The sequence below is a fragment of the Plectropomus leopardus genome, chromosome 8 (assembly GCF_008729295.1).
Source record: "Plectropomus leopardus isolate mb chromosome 8, YSFRI_Pleo_2.0, whole genome shotgun sequence".
NCBI lineage: Eukaryota > Metazoa > Chordata > Actinopteri > Perciformes > Serranidae > Plectropomus > Plectropomus leopardus.
The window spans coordinates 24,852,484-24,874,684 of NC_056470.1; the positions used below are offsets into that span (position 1 = coordinate 24,852,484).

At 40.0% G+C, this 22,201-nt stretch overlaps 2 protein-coding genes across 3 annotated transcripts; one reads left to right on the top strand and one right to left on the bottom strand.

The window, feature by feature from the left end:
* Positions 1 to 440: 440 nt before the first annotated feature.
* On the bottom strand, positions 441 to 3,872 carry LOC121946875 (protein LSM14 homolog B-like). The gene is made up of 8 exons (XM_042491681.1): positions 2,857 to 3,872; positions 2,550 to 2,713; positions 2,335 to 2,464; positions 2,017 to 2,211; positions 1,757 to 1,843; positions 1,494 to 1,655; positions 1,006 to 1,135; positions 441 to 912 (listed from the first exon to the last, which is right to left on the bottom strand). Exons 1-8 carry the CDS (start codon positions 2,975 to 2,977, stop codon positions 756 to 758), a joined length of 1,146 nt encoding a protein of 381 aa, XP_042347615.1. The 5' UTR covers positions 2,978 to 3,872; the 3' UTR covers positions 441 to 755.
* A 910-nt stretch (positions 3,873 to 4,782) lies between these two features.
* LOC121946867 (transcription initiation factor TFIID subunit 4-like) lies at positions 4,783 to 22,077 on the top strand. 2 transcript variants are annotated; one of them, XM_042491669.1, is made up of 16 exons: positions 4,783 to 5,050; positions 5,214 to 5,972; positions 7,999 to 8,153; positions 9,932 to 10,051; positions 12,024 to 12,164; positions 12,328 to 12,450; positions 12,631 to 12,720; positions 14,388 to 14,615; positions 14,737 to 14,872; positions 15,183 to 15,294; positions 18,040 to 18,209; positions 18,299 to 18,429; positions 18,535 to 18,660; positions 18,905 to 18,961; positions 20,203 to 20,322; positions 20,440 to 22,077. In XM_042491669.1, exons 1-16 carry the CDS (start codon positions 4,783 to 4,785, stop codon positions 20,605 to 20,607), a joined length of 2,904 nt encoding a protein of 967 aa, XP_042347603.1. In that variant the 3' UTR covers positions 20,608 to 22,077. The 2 variants fall into 2 exon arrangements, with proteins under 2 accessions (XP_042347603.1, XP_042347604.1); XM_042491670.1 differs by having other exon boundaries at positions 4,930 to 5,050; positions 15,186 to 15,294.
* Positions 22,078 to 22,201: the final 124 nt, after the last annotated feature.

The window sequence follows — 22,201 nt, forward strand, 5'->3', positions numbered from 1 at the left end:
TTGGAATAAGGGCACAAAAGTAATACTTTGTGCATGTAAACATAGTTACAGATACTGTCTCAGAATGAAGATAATCTTAACGGTATATTAGGATGGTCAGACCCATGGTTTTAATGTTTAAAGCTCACATGTCAATATGACAATATAATGTGATGTAACCTCAGATAGTATGACACAAGTGCACCAGCAATTTCCAGTTTATTTACATTTGTCTCACTTGTTGCTTTAACATGACAAAACGCAATGCACAAAATTTAGCCTTTAAATACATTTAACTTTAGTTCATGATAATATTCATAGTTCACAACATTTGTGAATTAAATAAATGTACTCCCAAAGGCAAAGCCAGATACTTTTTTTAAACATGAAATCAGTACACGTTGGGAGTGAAATTCTTCCAAGTAACAGAAAACAAAACAGAAACTTAAACACTCACTTCCCATTTAATTGAAAGAAAAAAAATCTCTTCAGTCAAACATTCTGAGGGGGGAAAAAAACTATTGTCACACACAGTGGACCATTTAGTGTGCCCCGCATCCATATTCAAAATGGGGCAGAATGACAAAAAAAGGGCAAAAATAAAACTACAATCCTAGTAATATAAGGGGCAGATTAACTGCCTCCAAGTGAGGAAGGAAATGAGGAAAGAAAAAGATCCTTTACAGTGACAGGACTTTTTGTTGATCATTGTAACACCTCAGGCGAACAATCAAAGGATGGGGTTGCTTTGCTGCCTTGGTATCAAACTCTGACCTTTACAGCTGTCCATCTCTGGCTCTGTAAACAGATACAGTCTGAGCAGCGCCCCGCCCTCTTCGTCCACCTCTAAAGCCCTGGCTCCTCCGGAACCGTCCAGGGACCCCAAAAGTCTCCAAATTGCGCTTGCGCTCCTCAGCCCATGTCAGTCTGAAACTGTTGGTTGACACAAAAAGAAACAAGCCTGCAGCCTCACACACAGGAGAAACTAGAGTTTGAATTTTGAAGATGAAAAGTTGACTAGTTTACCTGAACTTATTATCAGACGAGATGTTGTCAAAGAAAGACTTTGCCTTGTCGTAGAAGCATTTTGGGCCAAAATGATCGTCCTCTGAAGTCGAGTCTTCTTTTTCTTTCTCTTCTATCTCATGATTTCCATCTGCAGACAGATTTGTGAAGTGCAAATAAACTGGAAGACTATGGAGGATTGGGCTAGGTGAAGGTTTTTCTGAATTCAAGTTTCTGCTTAAAATGTCAACAAATCTTAGCACATGTGCATGGAAAATAATACAGAAGATATATATATATATATGATCATGTCACTGGCCAAATAATTCATGGTACCAGAATCAGTCTTTCATGCTACTGCAGAGACAAAAGGTGACAACACAGCATATTAATAACTGTATGTCACAGTATGAAGTGTCAAACTGAGTGGCTCTTTAAAAACACATTAGTCAAAAAGGCAGATGAAAATGAAGTGGTGCATTTGTGATCACTTAAGCTAATGAACTAACCTTTTATATTCATCCTGTCCTGCACCTCCTTCTCCAGCTCTTCCTTATTGAACTGTGCATTCGAAGAATCAAAATCAAAGTCTGTGTCAAACTTAAGAATGGCAGACGGCACATTTGCCACCATCAGCTGACCTCTGCTGCGGTTCCTGCGCCTCCGAGCTCCTGGGATTCATTTGAGAAAAAGCATTGAGTGTTCAAAGGACTTTTTGTAATTTGTATGCAGAACGTTCAGATTTTTAAAAACTGGAACGTTTCACGATTACCTTGTCTTCTTCTGGGTGGCGGCATGTTTTCATAATTCTGCTGCCGAGTTTCCTGCTGAGTATTGGGCACACCTGGGCCTGACTTCACTGAAATTTTACACACATTACATACATTTACACTTTCTTGCAATTAGATGGACATTCCCTGAACACACCCAGAGTTTTAAAATGCTTAAAAAACTGTTAAACAATCCAAGTAGGTCAATTGATGAGGATTATATTTTATTTCACCTTGCGTGACTGCAATTCTGTATGCTTACTCGTAGCTCCAGTGCCCCTTCTGGTTTGGGAACTCTCTCCTCTGGGCCTCTGGGGCCTCCTTCTCTCCCACAGCTGCTCCCGCTCCTGGGGTGCAGTCAAGCCTCCCGTCTGCCTCGATCTGTCCACATGGAGGGTTTGAACAGCCTTTTCCACCATGGGGCCCCTTCTAATGTGCAAGCCTGGGAGTATAGGCCCTGCATGAAGAACACAACCAAATGCTCTGGTATGCAAATAACCTACTTAAAAGTATTCAGCTCCACTAAGGGTGTTGTATTATGGTCAGTTTACTGGCAATAAATTTGCATTCATTGACTTACCAAGGCCAAGAGCTGCAGCATACTGGTGATTAAGTAGAGAACTGGCAGCAAGCTGGTTGTAGGCGGGCATCCTTAGGGGGCTAAACGGTCCAAGAGCCGAGTAGACGCCTGGAGAGCCCACACTGGATGACTGAGTAAAAAATGTTAAGACAATTTAACACCAATTATCTGGTTCTTTTTGTTTGTCAGGTGTGAGCCATGCATTTCTTGTATACCTGTACTATCGCAGGATCCGGGGGAAGGCCGTGGTGAGATCTTGGTGGTTCACACAGTGTGATATCCTTGATATCACTTCCACGGAAAGTGATGTACTCATAGATATCATCTTTGGGTGGTGTCGGTCTGTCAGTGGGCCGTCCCTCCGTTCCAAAACACTTGACTAGTTAAGAGAAAATGTTTGATAAGGCTAACAGAGTCACAGTCATGTTTAAATTGTGCTACTATATGTCAATATCTGCATAAAAAACTCATGCAGACAGGCTCATGCTGACCGGCTGTCAAGCACAGGCCCACACCACTCACCTTTAGCCAGCACAACAGTGGAGTTCACTTTATCAATTGTATACAAAATCCCCTCATAACGATTTTGAGCCTTTGAAATTAACCCAATTTTACAGCCAATGTACGGCTTTGCTGAACTCATGGCTGGAGAATATTCAGGTAAATATCTTAACCTATAAATCTCATCAGGAACTCAGGTGCCAGCATTAAAACCATGTTGCGACCAGAAACAATTTATAGGCGACCGCAGGTGACTTGAAACCACGCCCACTGATTGAGCCTCATGCTGCATTCACGTGCTCCACGGATAGTCCCAGTTCCCCAGGTGGAAAGTTGTCTTCAGTGTGTTCATAAGCTTTAAGATGACATCTGGAAACAACATAGAGACTGGAGAGGATGATTTATTTTCATTGCTCAGTGCATTGATAAACACTTTGATAACAGGTTAAAGCTGTATAATGAAAGGTAACTTTGTCACAGACTTGTTGCTGCTAAAGTGCATCCCCTAAAACTGATTAGGCCTTCTAAAATATTGCTTTAAGTAACAACAAATACATTTTTAAATAATCTAATTGTCACTTTATGTGGACAACAGCTAATGGCTACAACCTAATACAGTATTACAAATTACATAAGGGCAAAAAATTGACATGCAAAATGTAAATTAATAAAAAGTTTCTATTGCCATCAAGCTTTGGTTGGCAATGTTTTTGCATTGGTCTAAATGACGTCAACTCTGCAACTTGTGCAGCCCAACAAAAATGTATCTGATTCATTAAAAACAGAGACAGCATATGTATATATACATATACATACATACATACACACATATATATAGTTTATTTTGAACCTTTTAATTTTATATGGAAAATTCTACATTCAATGGTCTAAAACGGTGCCACACATATAACAACAGAAAATAGAAATCACACACTTTGAAACATTATGTGGATTGAATTATTGTAAAGCAATGAAAACGATACAAGTTTGCAAAGTCTAAAGTATTTTTCTGTAATGTCTTTATTGCTTGTTGAATGATTCCCCTGTGTGGCTTATAGCCTAAAGTTATTGTCTTTTTTTGTCTTCTTCTCAAATAAAATAATAACAAAATAATAATAATAATAAATCATCTTTGTTTAAATATTATTATACGAACTGAAATGATATGATAAAACAATTCTCTGACATTCCAAGTTATTGTTCTGACTTGAGGGAGCGTTTAATTGAATTTTACCGATTATTCCAACATTACATGAACGCAGGGTTAAATTTACGTGGCTATGAGACATTTAGTCAGTCCCGGTGCTGAACGTTTAATTTATGACACATCATGCGTGGTATTTAGCATCACTGACGATTATGATTATTTGTAAAATTTAATTAGAAAGTGTGTGATGTGGTTTGTTATTCTGACAATTATTTTTGATAACTTTTGAAGTTTTTAAATAAGTTTTTATTTACTATTATTTATTATTTTGCCACTATGCACTGCTGTGCCGACAAGAAACCAAACTGCTGCAACACAACTAGTTAAAAATCGTCGATCTGCACTCTTAAGAGTTTGACAACCACATAGCCTCACACGCTCTCTGTCTGTCAGCGCCGAGCCAGCTGCTGCGGGTCTCCTGGAAAAAAATAGCAACAACGCAGCCATTTTGGGTCGTCTACGGTAAACTCGAATGGATACAAAATGCTTCTACACTGTGCATAAATCTGCAAAAACATGTTGTACAACAGAGAAACTCTCTCAGAGAGTCTCCTCGGTGGGATAGAGATCCTGCAAGGGTAGCTCTGCAAGTGGTATTGTTGTTTTCCCGAGGAGCTGTCAGACGGAGCAGACTCTCCACACTGCAGTTTGCGACCATTTGTTCCAACCTTTATTTTCTCCGCACAGCCAATCACAGCGCCCGGCGAGGCCGCGTCACTCAGGGTGCATCCAATCGGCGCATGCGTCTCACGAGCGAGCGTAGCTGGGCAAAGATGGCGGCGGGCTCCGATTTGCTGGATGATGTTTTCTTCAACACAGAGGTGGACGAAAAAGTAGTTAGTGATATAGTCGGATCTCTGGAGTCTGAACTAACAGGAGCAGGGCAAGTCAACATATCCACCGGAGTCCCGTCTGCAGCAAATCACACCGGCAACTCAGCTGTAGGTAGTAACTCCAATGTTCAGAGCAGCAAAATGGGACTTTCACAACAAGAGCTTGCTAAAGCAGGTAAGATAGCTGCCCACTCCGGTTAGCTAACATTAGCTAATTTTGGTCACGTTGTTCAACTGATTTGAGCTTACTTGGCTTCACTTGTGTGTTTTGCAAAACTAATGCGAAACGGAGAGTTGTTCGACACCCCCCTTGTTTTCATGTGTTTCCGCTGCTGTAGGGACAGGAGGTGTCATTAACAGTACGGGGTCCCACGGTTCAGGCATGGATGGAGCAGCCGGGACCACATCGAGCATGACAGCCGCTCAGAGTCAGCCCAAGTCGGGGACAGCTAGCGGAGTCGTTACGGTAGTATCAGATGCGGCATCTGGTGTTAAAAAACCCGGGACTACTGTTGTTCAAACTTTGAATGGAAGTACCGTGGTGATGAACTGTCATATCACCGGAGGCGGCAGCAACTCACAGCCCGCTGTCACGCTTGTCAACAACGGACCTGTCTCTGTGAGCAAAGGAAGCGCAACAGTTTTATCTGCAGCACCGAGTACTATTATACGAACTTCTTCAACGACAGCGAGTGCTGTAATCTCGTCTCAGCCCTCTGTGAAAAGTGTACCCACAGTCACGCTTGTGAGGCCACCTATGCAAACTCCCACCAACACCTCGCAGAGCAACCCCACAACAGTTTTAACATCACCAGCCGTCAGTGTCACCAGCACGGCTGGCTCGCTTGTCAACAAGTTGGACTCCACCAAAACTGTCTTGCAGACTGGTGTCGTGGCTTCAACTGTTGTGACAGGGACAACAACGGCGACCATCAGGAGCCCCACTGTTTTGCAAAACTTGAGGACTTCAGTGCCGTCAACAATCGCTGCCACTCCTCCTGCAGGAATACGAGCTATTGCTCCACAGGTGTTGGCCCCTCGACTCACTCAGCCTCAACCAAACGCCCCAAATATCCAAAACATCCAACTCCCTCCAGGTAACTTTATGTAAATTTAACAAATTTAAAGCATCCGGTAGTTGTATCTGACAAGTTAGATGTGAAACAATGTGTCAAGCTGCTTGTAAGAAACTGGCTTCTATCAAACACAACCGCACCTTTGTTAGTACTTGTAGACATGTCTTTGCTGCTTTATCTGAGACATACTGTTGTACGCAGAGAGGACACAATGGATTGTCACATACAACAGATTAGAGGTGGACAAGGTCCTAACTGCAGACCAGATTAAAAGGCTTGAGGGCAGTCGGCCAAGTTATTCCTGCAATAGTATATCAAACTAAAATTCTGTTGCAATCTTATAATATACTTTATCTTGTCAGAAACCATAGCAAGCTGTTCTCAAATCAACAGCTATTTACTGTGTGTGTGTGTGTGTGTGTGTGTGTATTTTAAACAGTCTGCAAAGATTATTAGTCTCTGACATCAGATATTACTTCAAAGTTTTGCAGCATGAGATTCTGATTTTACCCTCAGCAGCTATTAATGAGATAGTTTCAGATTTTCTTTTGCAAAAGAAAGTATGCATTGTTTTAAAATGTCAGTCTAAATGCATGGAAATATGGGTGCTCTGGATGGGAGTTCCTGTGTTTGAGTTATTCCAGTGGGAGAGTGAGTGGTCAGACCTAAATAAGCTACCATAAAACAGGATACTTAAAGGGACAGTTTACCTCCAAATAAAAATGCATATTTTTCCTCTTATTTGCAGTGTTATTTATCAGTCTAGATTGTTTTGGTGTGAGTTGCAGAGTGTTGGAGATATTAACTGTACAGATGTCTGCCTTTTCTTGATTATAATGGAGCTAGACAGCTCTCAACTTGTGATGCTTAAAGCACCCAAAAAAACACATTTGGAAAAACTCTTCAGCAATGTCTCTTTCCAGAAACTGAGACCTGGTTACTCAAGATAATCCATAGACCTGATTGTGTGCAACTCCATGCAGTAGCTCTTTTCTTTATACTGAAGTGCACCAACCAACTGTATCACTGTGTCGAAGGAAGTGTGCATCTACTGCTAGCTTACCCAGCACCACTGACCTAGCTAATGTTATAGCTTGTCAGTCGAGACGGACGCCATTACTGTTTACATCTTGTGCTGTAACATACATGAGGCCTTCGTCCATGAGTAGGTGCACGTGTCCTTTTGCACAGTGACTCGGTTGGCTGGTGTAGTTTGGTAGAAAGAAAATATTTCCTACATGAAACTGCTCCTTACAAGGTCTGTGGGTTGTCTTGAGTAACTGGGCTTGAGTTTAAAAAAAATATATATATTATATACAGTATATATCATCTGTAACTATATGACACATGTCCAGTGCCATATAGTTCCATTATATTCAAGAGAAGGCAGACGTCTCCACAGAGGATATTTCCAACAGTTGGCAACTCATACCAAAACAATCTAGACTGATAAATAGCACTACAGGTACAAGGAGAATTATGTATTTTTTTTTATTTTGGGGGTGAACTGTCCCTTTAAACAACAAAACTTCATTCACACCATTCTATAACATGTATCTACCTATAGCTCAGCACAAGGAGTTTTTACTTTGCGTAATTCTCCTGCACTGATTCTCTGTAACTTGTATTAAAGTGCTAGCAGCCAGTGTATTACTATGTGATGAAGCCCAGTGACTTATCACCCAGCCAGTTACCTGTTCAATGGGGAAGCTATATCAAGAGACTCAAGTGTGTAGTAACACACTGGCCTACAATATAGGAAAAATATTTTACTTGCTTGCAACACCTCATGTATTACATTTTTGATTTTTTAAAATATATGGCACCATGTTTGTGGCTCATTTTGGTCTGACTGGTTGCTTACTGCTTATAAATCTTTGAACATAGACCTCCCAGCTCAGGTAATATCCATGCGTCAATAGCTTACGGATAAATAATTCATACCCCCTCATGTCAGAAACTAAATGATAACATATAGTAATTGATGAGACCAGGATCAGACTGGGACAGAAAAGCCTTGACATTTGACATCATTTTCCTGCTGCAGGCATGGTCTTGGTTCGCAGTGAGAGTGGGCAGCTGCTGGTGATTCACCAGCAGACCTTGGCTCAGATGCAGGCTCAGTCGCAGTCTCAAAGCGCCATGACTCCACGACCTGCAGCCCCCACCAGCACTCCACCTGTCCAGATCACCTCTCTACAGGTACTCTGACTGCTGTGCACATAGGCACAGTCACACACAGAAAATATGACTCATTGATGTTAGACAGTGATCTGATATATTGGATCAGTATATATTTGGATATTTAACAGATCAGGTGTCAGCCAGATGGGACTGATGCACTTTAAATACTCTGTCTTTGTCAGTGTTGTTATATTTATACTGTAACAGCGCAGTTCTGCATACCCTTTTTGAACCGTGTAATTAACACAAGCTTTACAAGGATGCTTGGTGTGAACATCTTTACTTATAATTATGAAGTGAGGTGTAGTTACAGTCTTTAATTACATTGCACACAGAAAGATGATCCCAATCATTTTCACATGGTGGGATATACAGATTTGAAACTGCAAAGAGAACTTGCATTGGATCAACTATTATCCTCTGAGACTGCTCAATATAGGTATCAGAAGATTGTCGTTTGGTGAGAAAAACTGGGCTCGGTGCATCCATAATACTATACTGAGCATCGTTTGATCATCCCGTCAGAGTGACGGTGTACACATTTTTAAAAGTTACTCTGCAAAGGTTCCAGTGTCAAGATGGCCAAAATACACGGGGCACAGACATGGCAAGTCCCACACTGCATGACACACTTAGGATAAAATGTAGAACATGCAAACCAGGCAGTCCTTGAAATTGATGTAAAAGGTCCACATTACCATAAAAACACCCACAGACTACAAATGAAGATTCATTCATCTCTGTTGTTGACATACTGTATATATGTGTGTCTGTATAAGTGTACTATCAGAAGCGTTTGGATGAAATTATCAAAAAGCAGTGCAGAGGTGAATTTAATGTGTGGGAATCTTTCTTTCTATGAGCAAAAAATACAAGCATTAACCAGTGAAATTAAACATAAGCTTTTTTATTCAACACTCCTTTTTTACACATGCAATTTAGTGATATCTCCATAGATGTGGTCTTGACCATTCTTGAAAAAAATAGACAGTTTAGTTGGAGACAGAGACAAGACTGACTCAATTACATCTGAGTACAGATGTAATTGAGTCAGAGATGAGACCTTGAAAAGCTAGTTTGGATGCTAGTCTTGAGACTAAGACTGACCTCAAGTACTACAATACTGATATGCACACAGGGAAGCTGGCACACAACCACACGTGACAAAGACAGAGTCTGTGTAGCAGGTAAAAAATGGTGCTCTGCCCCCACTATGTGGTGAACCATGTCTGTGCCCCATGTATTTCAGCTGTTAGGCCCATTTTGGTATATGGGAAATGTAAACTAATATTTTTTTTCGAGTTATAGAGAGAAAACTCTAGCCCAGGGTTTTTCTTTTTACAGCAAAAGCACAGTCTATCTTGATACATTTTATAATGCATTTAATTACAGTCGCATTAGCGGTTCACTCTTCCTGCTTGGTAAATGACCCATTAAAATAATTTTCAGAGTGGACTGATTTAATTTAGCTTTGTATCCAACTTTAAAATGATTAAAGAAAATGAAAGAAAGTGGAAAATTGTTAGTGAGTATAAAGATTTTTCCTCTTTCTTTTTCCTTCCAAAGGGATTATAACGACATATATATATTTCTTTTAGCCACATCATTTTACTATATGTGTACATATATGTATATGTATATATATATAGTAAAATGATGTGGCTAAAAGAAATTTATTAGGCATGTTAATTGGAGAAAGGAAATTTAATAGTACATCATTATTTGTTCCATTATTGTCACCTCTACATAGTATCAGATGCTCAACACCTCCTTTCATATCCCCTGCTGCTCTACAGGCTCCAGGCGCGTCACTGCTGGCTCGCCCCGTTACCCCCACCACTATCATTAAACAAGGTTCTACAGTCCAGACCACTGTGACGGCCACCACCACTCTGCAGAGGCCTCCTGTGCTGCAGGTAACTCCACCACACATCCCATCTGGGTATTTAATTCTCTGTGTACGGTATAAAGTTATCAAATCATCAAATGGCATTAAAAGTTACACACTTCCAATAAACCAAATCTAGTTTGTGCTGCCACTGAACCGTCTGTTAGAATGGGACAATCAATTTAAAGCAAAGCATTTGCTCTGTTTGAGAGCAATCCATTTGGTTTAAATTTAGCCACCGACATTGAAGATGATTCACAGAGTAAAACTTCCTTACCACCTGCTTTGAATGCAGGTAGATAAAGTTCTACCTGCTGCTCAGAATTTTGAACTGCAATTGCTATAACCAGTGCACAGCTAACTGCACCGCCTGTGACTCAGAGAGACCGATGACATCAACGTTGTAATTGCACCTCTACTCTCCCCTGCCCACATTACTCCAGATATTAAGTGCGGTCTTCATGACCTCATTAAAATCCAACCAGAAGCGATTCCTCATTTCCTTAAGTCAATTCTTTGCTAGAGTAGCTTTTCTTTTCGTTTTTAATGTTCCCTGTGCCCACTAACCTCACAAAATAAGCCCACAAATTTTGCTTCAGTCATTGTGGTCTGGCTCTGCTAAAAAGGCCTTTGCTTTGGATTGCCAACAATATGCACAGAAAGAAATGTGATTATCCAGGACACAAACTAAATCAGTCAGAAGTTTGAATCCAGTCAATGTGTTTGAAGAAGGTTATTTTTAATTTTTATATTCCACTTCTCATGGACTGTGTTTGTTCTATCATTGTCTACCTTCTGGGAACAGCTCTGCAGCTCTCATCCTGGAGAAGATAGAAATAATTTCCCAGAATGTTAAAGTTGATAAAAGGCTTTAACTCTTTTTTTCACTCTACGGACAAAGTAATATTGATTTCCTGCTCTGAAATGCTTGATAAAAAACGGGACCAGAAACAGTATGTGCAATGAAAGCGTCAGTTGTATTTACATTTATTCTAATTTCTGCATCTTCTCTGTGCGGCCGGTTTATAACTTTCTTTACTCACTTACTTCAAAAACTATTCTGGAATTCTGTTAAAGGTATACTATGCAGGAATTTGCGGTTACTGTTTGTAAACACAACATTCAAACTTTTTTCCTCCCTTCAGAGCTTGTATGTAAGCTGCAAGCTACTTTACTGCTGTAGTGCCTTTTTATAGGCTGATACTTTTGCAAGTTAACAAAGCTAATCCCAAGCACCTACCTGTCCAATAGAAAACAGACGAATTCAGCACCGCTCTTCATCTTCTCCTTCAGTGCTTGCCAGTGAAAGAGGAAGTCAGCCCCAGATTCACTCTCGTTTTGGAACGCGCTATGTTCACTTGGCGTTTCACCTGGCTATATTTGTGTTTTATGCTGCATTGTGTCCATGTTTTTTTTTCTTCTTTTGGATGTTTGCTACCTGATTTCTACCTTTATGTAAAACTCCAACTTCTCCTGCGTGCTGTTATTTATTGTGGTCTACACACCACTGCACAAATGTTGCAGCCCCTAAATGTCCTAACCACAAAAAAATAAGAAGAAAATTCAGACAGGGCAGAGTCTCTGCAGATAAATACGCCTCATCTTTTGTCTTTAAATTGTTTTTTCGGAAAATCTTGCACAGTGTATCTTTTAAGATTAATACATTTTACTGAAGCTCATTGAAAAGTTTTCATTGTCTATTTTGTACATCATGTTTTAAAAAAATGTATTTGAATTTAGGTTTGGAAAAAGAGAATTGTTAAACCTCACTAGAGTTCATGTTGTATGTGTAGTATATGAGTATCAGTGAGTGTGCTGGGTTAGCAAACATACAATATCTAGCAAAATTCTTTCCAGGAAAAACAAAGCTTGGGGAAAAAAGATGTCTTAGTAAAGTTGAACATACTGTGCCCCGGGACCAGACATGTCCGAACTGTTGTTCTGACCTTGTCATTTTCCTGAGTCTTATCTCATGACTGCATATCCACTGACTTATATAGAACACCATCATGCTGGGAGGAACTGCCACCAGCCCGGGACAGCCGCTGGGAACGCCGACCACCGTGCAGCCTGGATCTGCAGCCACAGCAGTTACACAGAGGGTAACTGGGACCCCTGTCACTCCAACAGCTATCACAGCTGTAAGAGAGAAGTACTAACCTTGAATGCTTTTGTTTTTGTAATCCTTCAAAGCTAAATGTACAGATACGTATTAATTTTTAGGGTATTTTTGTGTCCTTCACATTTCTGCTGTATTTTGGATATGAATATTGAAAAAAAACATTTTTGTGTATGTGCTTGCAGGAGACACTGGAGAATGTAAAAAAGTGTAGAAACTTTTTGTCCACATTAATAAAGCTGGCATCCAGTGGAAAACAGTCATCTGAGACAACGGCCAACGTCAAGGAGCTGGTCAAGAACTTGCTGGTACATTTCTTTCCTCTTCCTCTTTTTCTCTCTTTTGCCATCGTCTCCATCTCTCTCACACACAACAGGTCTGTGTGAAAACCTGATCTCTTGGTCTTCATCTTCATACCTTTCCTGTCATTCTTTTGATCTGTTTTCTTAATGTATGTGTTTCTATCCTCTGTGTTTACTCTACAACAGGAAGCGAAGATAGAGCCTGAAGATTTCACCAGTCGGTTATACCGGGAGCTCAACTCCTCACCGCAGCCGTACCTTGTGCCTTTCTTGAAGGTGAGATCAGTGTCACACTGGCAGCTGTGCAGATGTAACATTTAAAGGAATACTTCACCTCCCAAACGACCATTTGTATGTCAGTTACTCACCCCATGTTACACTAAATTCCTGAAGAAAACTTTTTTTTCTCGCATGCCTCCGGAGAACGAAGAATCCAAAAACTGAGAAAATTAGTGATGAATTGAAGTAAAAGAGTAATATGTTTACAAATGCAAAACTATATCAAACATCTGCTTACAAACTCTCACAAAACTCTTGTAGTCCAAGTCTCATTTATGCAGTCGTATGATCGGTACTCAAACAGACACCGCCTTTGTGTTAGTAAAGTGAACGAAAAGTGAAACAATGTTGCTCTCTTCAAAGCCAGACTCCATTGAGAAAAACAGTAATTTTACCTCTCGGAACACAGGAGCTGCTGGATCATGAGGCTTGAATTATACTACAAAAGTTGTGTGTGAGTTTGTGAACTGATGTAGTGATATGGTTTTGCTGTTGTTAAACATGGCCCCCTTTACAGCTATTCATCAAGAATTTTCTCCATTTTTGGATTCGTCCTTCACTGGAGGCATGCTAGAAAAATGTTTTCCTCACAAATTCAACATAACTCAGGGTGAGTAATTAATATGCAAATGTCATACAGGAGGCAAAGTATTCCTTTAATGCTGCATGTTGGACGCTGTGTAAACTCAAACCTTGTTTGATATGTACCTGCTAAATGATGTGGAGAATTCAGTTTGTTGTGCTTCAGTGCCTCATGCAAACTTGAAATGCTTTTAGACCAACTTAGTTATGTGGTTTCACCACTCTGCTCCTAACCAGGGTTTACACTGCTCAGCATTAATACATGTCTTTTCAGTACAGCTTACCACAAGGTTACTATAAATCAATATAGATTTGCAATAATCCTGTTGCAGGACATACGTACACATAATCTACTCCCTTTAGTGTCAAAGATAAAGTACTTGAACATTGTTACAGTTGCAGGTTGTTGCCTTTACTTTTCATAAAATGACCAAATAATTAAATCCTGTAACATGATGCTAATTCTCCTCTTGTGCAAACACTGTTGCAATAACTTTTAATGAAGTCAACGACTTCTAATCAACGACTCTGTTCTGTAAACACATTTACACACAAACTGGTACAATTGTGTGGTTTGGTTGTGCTGTTTATTGAACTGAGGTTTCAGAAACAGGTTTTGTTCAAACAGTTACGACCTTGAAATTAACCTGTCACAGCAGTGTGGTACGAATGGGATGAACAATGGGTTTATTATCCTGCATCAAACACAAGGTTTGTGTGTTAAAATTGTATAACCGCAGCATGCTCTGAAATCCTTCTGAAGTGGTAGTAGGCATGCAAAGTTCTCAAGGGGAGACAAAAAGGAGTCTTTTTTCTAACTGCACTGCATGGTTTGTCTGAGCATTGTGTACAGCATAATGACACGGCTTCCTGCTACTCCTCTTTACAAATTGCAAAATAAATGTACAAACATGAATTCTGTAGTGTACACCAAAATGAGTGTATGTGCACACAGTTGGTCAAATGCTGAGGAATTCTTTCTCTCACCGTCACATAAGTCTCTTAGGACCCTATTTATCCAAAGTGGAAATTAGTCAGTTAATCAAACCGCACAAATTTTGCTGTCCTCTGTCTACCTGCAGAGAAGTCTCCCAGCACTGCGTCAGATGACCCCAGACTCAGAGGCCTTCATCCAGCAGAGCCTGCTGCCTCAGCCCAGCACTCAGACTGCTGCAGCAGCCTCCACAGCCCTCACAGCTGTGGTGCTGAGACCTCCTCTCTCCACGGCTACCACGACACCCACCAGCACTGCCGCGTCCAAAACCACAGTTATCAGCCTCACTCAGACCCCGCACAGTAAACCTGGACTGGTAATTTATCATAATGTGTCTGAATTCAGTCTCTGGCATGCACACAAAATTGGAGACCTTGTTTTTACTTCTATTCTGTCTGTGCTTTTATGTCTCATTCTTTGTCCATGAATGTGCGCAGATAGTGCCACAGCAACAGGGGACGATGGTGAGGCCACAGGTGACGCTGGCTCAGTCTCCCATGGTAACACTCAGAGGACAATCTCATAGCCGCATCATTGTGGGTCAACCACAGGTGGTCAGACAGCTACAGACAGGTGAGTGATCAGCAGCCACGTGCATGTTTTTTATCTTGTCTTTATTTTTAGTTATTTTGTCTGTATTTAATCTCCCATCCATTTACTTTGCACAGTGTGAAAGTGCTGCTACCTTGTGGATACTATCTGTAACTGCAAGATACTAAGATGCCAAATGTTATACTTAAAAAAAAACAAAAACAAACTTAAATTAGCTTCACATCATATTGCATGTTTCAGTTGTTAAACTGACATTTTTAACTGTAACTGCATTTCTATCCTGCTCAGTCAGTCATTTGCCTCTGTCTCTGTGTGCGTTTATTAACTCCAGCAGTGAGGCCAACGTTGGCTCCAGGGGTCAAAGGAGTACAGGTTGTCAGTCAGGCCTCTCTCACTTCTGCTCAGAAGAACAAGCTGAAGGAAGCGGCCGGGGGGACCTTCAGGTCTGTGACACATTCAGATACATATCTTTAGCATTTCTTAAAAACTGGCCTCTAAATAGTTTTAGAGGTCACAAATGAATTGAATGTTTTGTATTCTGACTGGCCTTGGAGAATATACAATTTTCTGTATTTTTGTTACATTTGATGTGAGAACTATATTTGCAGTTACTATTAAAGATATGCAAGCGTACTTTCAAACACATGAAAAAACATATATTTGAAAGTTCTTTGAATTTATTTCCTTATGTGATGGTAAACTAAATATCTTGGGTTTAAAGCCATAGGTTGGACAAAATAATTTTCTAAATTCTTGAAGACCAAACTATTAATTGATCAATTAAGAAAATATCAGTTACATTAATCTATGATAAAATTGCCTTTATTTATTTCACTGATATCAGAGTGGTTGAGATGATACCTGGGTAGACACACATATGCACGCCTCTTTTCCAGTGCGATGCAATGATGCACCACCTGCTAATTTTAGCAGAAAAAGGGAATTATTACTCTCACTGGCACAACACACTGTATACAGGATATTATGTTATCCTGCATAGAAAACACAGACTGTTTTTGGTGATTTGGTCACAGTGTTATTTAATGATAAATTGATTAATACAGACACATTTGCTAATTTATGCAGTAATTATCTTAATTAATGACTTCATAAGCATAACTGGTTGTTATTGGTAATATATCATGGTAATTACACCTTTTCTGTCATTGTTGACAAAACCTGAACATTAATCTGTATTTATAAAAAGAGTAGATCTTAAATGTGACCTATAGGGGCAGTTTGGCTGACAGACGGCATTTAGTGATAATAAATGCAGGTATAAATAGGATTTATTATACAGGCCTATCCTATCGGAGAGCATTAGATTGTATGGTGTAAATTATAAACTGGTTTAAATCTGTGAACATAAAATGATTGATAATTAAAATAAGGATAATAGTTATTTGATGATATACAAGCATGTATGACTGTTGATGCAGTTGTTTCAGGTTGTCTCGCAATGAAAGAGAACCAAGATTTTTTTTTCAATGAGAACACCTGTATTGTGTGTTTGGATATATTTTTGGGGAAATAAGTAGGGCACTTCAGCAGCACGGGGATTTTAACTCCCAAAACTGGCAGAGTAACCACACTATCTGTCTAAAAGATAGTTCCTGTAATGGCATATGTTTGTGTTTGCAGAAAATGAGACAGTCTGAAATTGGTGCAATCTTTATTAATATCTAAATATCCCTGGGAAAGAATTTTGGGAGGTCACAACAGTGTCTGCCACAGTGTCATTTTGAAACTGACCACTAGTGGGCTCCAATGATAGAAATATTGAGATGCAACACACAGTTGGCCCTGGAAATAGTATATATCTGTGTTATGCTTTGATATATGAACTGCACTAATGGTTTGATAAGTGCTGTTGTTTTGTCAGACTCAGTATTTAGGTTGGAGGATGAATTGTTTTAGTATTCTCATTTTTCTAGCTGTTTTTTTTTTCAAGGATAGGAGACTACTGCAGCTAAATGAAACTCTTGAGTTTGTTTCAGGAATGCACTGATTGTGAAGTTCTGGGCCAATAATGATACCTTAAATTAACAATTTGGCCGATACTGATTTCAATGTATTATTTTGTTTTGTTACCAGGGAAAGTTTTAGTACCAGGGAAACAAAAAAATGTCATTGTGAAACAACTGTTTTAAAATAATTCAGACATTCATTAACCCCTCCTTTAAATGAGGACAAATTCAATCATGCAAATCTAAAAAGCAACCTTCTTTCACGTGAAAAACATTTCTTAAACTGCTTCAAAAGCCTTTTTACTTTAAATAATATATCACATTTCCCTCTCTTACCTCTATTTTAAATTGCTGTGAAAACATCAACACATTTCTCCTTCAGACAGCTGTGTTAATTCTGGTTTCTCAGCAAAAGCTGCATTTTACATTTTACATTTTACATTTTACATAACGCTGAGCACATCATGAGAATGTTATGATTTACCTTCGCCATATGCTTACTTTTACTGAATAGAGCTGCAATGCACCATAATGTAACTGCAACTTTCATCAGCTGTTAGTTTCGGCTGTCAGTTGCTAACAGCTAACATTAACTAGCTCCTTTCCTGACGATTTTGATACAGATTTGTTGGTCACAATGTAGCATGGGTAGGATTATATAAGTTAATACTTCTTCCAACTCCCTTTCGCACATGTAAATTGATGCAATTTGTGGATGGAATTCATTATGTTTTTTTTCTTTCTCTTTTGTTATTGATATGTTTTTAACCCTGGTTTAGTTGTGTTTTACCTTTGAAATTAAGACATCAATCAATTAAGTATCAGGGAATCAATAGGGTGCGCCCAGTTAAGCGTTAATAGTGAGTTTACTGCATCCATTCATTCGAAGGTGTCCCAGGAAGACCTCAGTTCATCCCCAACACATTTTCTATTGTTTCAGTCTTTCTATTGTATTTCTTTTGTTCCCCTCTGCTTTTTAGCTTGTGCAAAATTGCTGTGACACAACAGACAAACAGCAGCCACTGCCACGGGTGAATGTTATCTTATTTGCTGTTGGCTGATGGCAGTAAACAAGGCAAATATTGGGCAAATAAATCGGTGCATCCCTTGCTCATTTTGTGTAAATATACACAGACAAAAAAGAAATCTCAGTTTTTCACATAAAAAGGTGTAAATTGTGTCGGTGCGTATGTCTGAATCATCACTTTTTGTTTCATCCAGGGATGATGATGATATCAATGATGTGGCGTCCATGGCGGGAGTCAACTTGTCTGAGGAGAGTGCTCGTATCTTAGCAACCAACTCAGAGCTCGTTGGCACGGTGACTCGCTCCTGTAAAGACGAAACCTTCCTCTCCACCTCCTTACTCACCCGCAGAGCTCTGGAGATCGGTGAGACACATGACAGAAAATGTACATCGCGTTGCCTCAGTTGACACGCTCGCTCTAAATCTTAATCAACACTCCTCCTGTTCTGACAGGTAAGAAGTTTGGTGTCAGCGAGCTTGGCACAGATGTGATCAACTACATATCCCACGCTACACAGCAGCGTCTACAAAACTTGCTGGAGAAAGTGTCACAAGTGGCACAGCAGAAAAACATAACCTTTAAGGTGAGTATTAATTAAAGTAATTTGAGAGCTGGTAAAACCCTTTGCCTTTTACTGTTGTACAATTTTTAACCTTCCTTGAGACGTCTTTCTTCATACATACTTCAGGAGGATGAGCGATGTGAGCAGGCCAGCGATGTGCGAACCCAGCTTAAATTCTTTGAGCAGCTGGATCAGATGGAGAAGCAGAGAAAGGAGGAGCAGGAGAGAGAGATTCTCTTAAAGGCTGCCAAGGTAACAATAAATAAACAAGGTCACACAGTGTCATTGACAGGACAAATCTTACACACACTCATAATTGCATAGACAATTGGAGTGAGTGATCTCAGGTCAGTGTCATTAGTATACTTTTCCTCTCCTGCTAACTCACTGGAGGACAGATCTGCTAACAATGAGCGAGTGAATGAATAAAACAATTGATTGAATAAATTGAACATATCCATGTTGAAATATTAAAATGTCCTCTACCTCAATGCAGTCTCGGTCACGGCAAGAGGACCCTGAGCAGCTCCGACTGAAACAGAAGGCCAAAGAGGTAAGTAGATGCCCGATAAGGTGGCCTGCCACGCTAATTACCTCATTGACTTGTAGAGGTCAGCAAAATGATGGAGGTCATGTCCATATATATTATGTGTTATTGCTCTTGTGTTTACATGCATATTTGTTTACATAAAAATGTCACCAACATGACAAGCCTAGAAGATGCCAGAATAAACAACAGGGTTTTCACGATCGTTATAGGACTTGGATGCACCTGCTAAGTGTTTTTTCACAGCGCCTAACAGCTGAAATTAGTGGGGCACAGATGTGGTGCATTACGTAGGCAGGACGGAGCAGGGTTGTTGTTTTTTTATCTGCCACATAGACTGTCTTGGTAGAGTGTGGTTGCTGCCAGCTTCACTGCGTGTGTATTGAGTTTTGCCAAGTGATAATGCAGTTGGTTATGCAGGATTTGGAAGCATATGTTGTATTAACTAATACTTAATTAATAACCTGGAATGTGTTAACTCCAGGATGCATCGATTTGATTGATTTATTTTCATATAAAATGTAAAACAACCACAAGGTTGCTCTGCTGTGTCACATTGCCTCTGGTATGATGAGGTATTCATTTTAATCAGATTATACTTGTTTTTTCATAGAGTTCTGTAGTTTTTATCTATTGGAGGGCCGCAGAGATGCACTTAGAAAATATAGTGAAAAAAATATAGTGTGTGTCTCCTTTTTTTAACATTGTGTCCGCTTTCTAAATTTTAATGTTTATGCGGGTCCATGAATGCAGTGCTGGCAGACCTCTTCAGGTTTTCTTTTTTTCCTTTGTGGAGTCACATGGCGGATTACTGATCTGTCGATCAGCTTAGAGTAGATGTAGTCAGATCAGTGGATGAGAGGAGGGGCTGCTGAAGAGACAGTGAATGCAATCTTTTAGACACAGTGCAATTAATGATTATGTTAATGTGCCCAGAGTACGCGCTGCGCTCCGAGAATGTGGAGCAGTGCATAACAAAATTGTCCGATAGCGCTTGTAATGAATGGTCCAGCTCCAAAAATACAAAATCCATTGTGTTGGCAGATGTTTTGATCATGGTGGACTGCCACAAATAAAAATAATGTGTGGGAAGCCCCGTGTTCTAGTTATTTTTTAGGACAATATATTGTCCACCAAAAGTACTAATCATGACAGGCCTAATGATAAGTAACTGTATGATTTGTCTTTGAGAAGCCTTTCTGATGAGTTTGTCTTTGACACTCATTTGGTCATTGTTTGTAATCCAGATGCAGCAGCAGGAGCTGGCTCAGATCAGACAGAGAGAGGCCAACCTAACGGCGCTGGCAGCAATCGGCCCAAGAAAAAAACGGAAAATGGACTCTCCTGTTCGGGGCGCCAGCGCAGAGGTGAGAAATATGGAGCCACATGGCATAAATGGGTTGTGCTTATTTTTCAATTATTTCAACTCTACAAAGAAAAGGTCAATAGTGTCATTCGTGTGTTTGCTCCGTTTTACGCCCCAGGGCTCAGGGTCGGGCCCCTCTCAGCCCGGAGGCCCCAGTGGAGCAGGCTCCAGACAGTTTATGCGACAGCGCATCACCCGAGTCAACCTTAGGGACCTGCTCTTCTGCCTGGAGAATGAAAGAGGGACCAGTCACTCACACCTGCTCTATAAAGGCTTCCTCAAATAGCACCCGCATTAAAATGACTAGTCTCGCTCAGTGGCATTAAGGAAACAGAGTTGACTGTCAGCTCAGACCCTCTCTGCCGGTACTTCCTTTGATCACCCACTGCTGAATGATGAGACGTCTGTCTGTGGGAAGAGAATTATCTGGAACACTGGAGAGACGCCTTCTTTTAAAAGCCTCCTCAAGCACAAGTCTTTTGTATTTTCAGAGGAGCAAAATATTTGAACTCGGCCCTGATTTCAGTGCTCCTCTCCGCTCGGTTTGCTCTTCAGAGACCAGTTGCACCCAACCACACTTCACTCATGCACTGCCTCATGCTGCACACAAGGAAAAAAACGTCTTAAACTGAACCTAGCACTTCAAATCCGAAGACCTTGTCAGTGTCATTTGCACTGACATCTGTGTTGTAGCAGCAAATCTCTGTGAAGTGGTTCCATTTTAGATGAATGTGCAGCATGCGGGTGTAAAAGCCTGCTTTTACAAAACTGCAGTAATTTTCTCGACCATGCTAACATAAACACTCTGTTTATTTAATTTCCCAACAGAGATTTTAATTTATCAAACATTTATACTATATTTTAGCTCAGTTTTAATGCCTGTGGATTGTTTTAAAGAGACTAATCTTGAACTAGCCTTGTCATCTGCTGAGTTGCCTTCTTAACAGATTAAGCCATATGGATTAGAATATGTTGATGAGCTTCAGTAACTTCATCAGTTCTCTCCGGATTTGTGGGATGATTGCTTTGTTGTTTTGTTGTGCGCTTTCTTTGTCTTTGCTTGGTTGGAAAAACAAAAATGATTGTTTATATGTCATGTGTCGTGCATGACGTTATCACAGGTGATGATATTTTGAACTCTCACCACCAAAAGCATTTTTACCTTGAGACTTTTGTACAGTGGTTGAAAGCAAAATTCCACCTTTTATTCAGATCGTAGCACATTTACTACAAAGACAACATACTTAACATAACTATCGATCATTTCTTAAGCAAACAATACTCGAGGTAAGATTTTTTCTTACCTCAAAAGCAATCAGTAGTTTTCAATAATTTCTTTAAACTCAACTGAACTTTCTATCACAGTGAACATCCTCTTCAAGGTAGCAGTTTGTTGCACATATTTCAAAAGTCTATAGGTTTTCTTGTGTGTTTAAGAGGACCTATTATGCTTTTCCTTTTTTTCATCGTATAGATAATGTCACAGTGTCGCAGGTTTTCATATTAAATGTGGCCAAAGTTTGAAATAATAAGGTAAACATATGTAAAAGTTACGTATGTGAGCAAAAATCTCAGGTCTCTGACCGTTTGAATACTCTGTTTCCATTGATTTTTCTGCTTTCGAGACAAGCTGACGTCAGGTGTTGATGAATTTCTTTATATGATAATCTGCTTCAGGCACACTACTGCAAGTGTTTACATTACGTAGCCTACACTGCTACATGTAGCTACATGCTAACGTCAGGGAAACATGTAGTCTTGGTTGCTGATGTTGCTTATTTGTTTGAAAGGAGGAGCTGCTGCAGAGGCGAGTGAAAGCAAACTTTTATACCCAGGGCAATGTGCGATTAACCTTCATTTTCATCGTGGCCTTGCGTTCT

What these genes read in the sequence shown, in the direction of transcription:
- LOC121946875 (XM_042491681.1), bottom strand. Translation starts at nt 2,977, where the DNA reads ATGAGTTCAGCAAAGCCGTACATTGGCTGTAAAATTGGGTTAATTTCA. An exon ending in TGCTGCAGCTCTTGGCCTTG is followed by an intron (nt 2,212 to 2,334) that starts GTAAGTCAATGA and finishes TTCTTCATGCAG; the next exon opens with GGCCTATACTCCCAGGCTTG. An exon ending in TCGTCTGATAATAAGTTCAG is followed by an intron (nt 913 to 1,005) that starts GTAAACTAGTCA and finishes GTCAACCAACAG; the next exon opens with TTTCAGACTGACATGGGCTG.
- LOC121946867 (XM_042491669.1), top strand. Translation starts at nt 4,783, where the DNA reads ATGCGTCTCACGAGCGAGCGTAGCTGGGCAAAGATGGCGGCGGGCTCC. An exon ending in AGAAAAACATAACCTTTAAG is followed by an intron (nt 18,430 to 18,534) that starts GTGAGTATTAAT and finishes TACATACTTCAG; the next exon opens with GAGGATGAGCGATGTGAGCA. An exon ending in TTCTCTTAAAGGCTGCCAAG is followed by an intron (nt 18,661 to 18,904) that starts GTAACAATAAAT and finishes ACCTCAATGCAG; the next exon opens with TCTCGGTCACGGCAAGAGGA.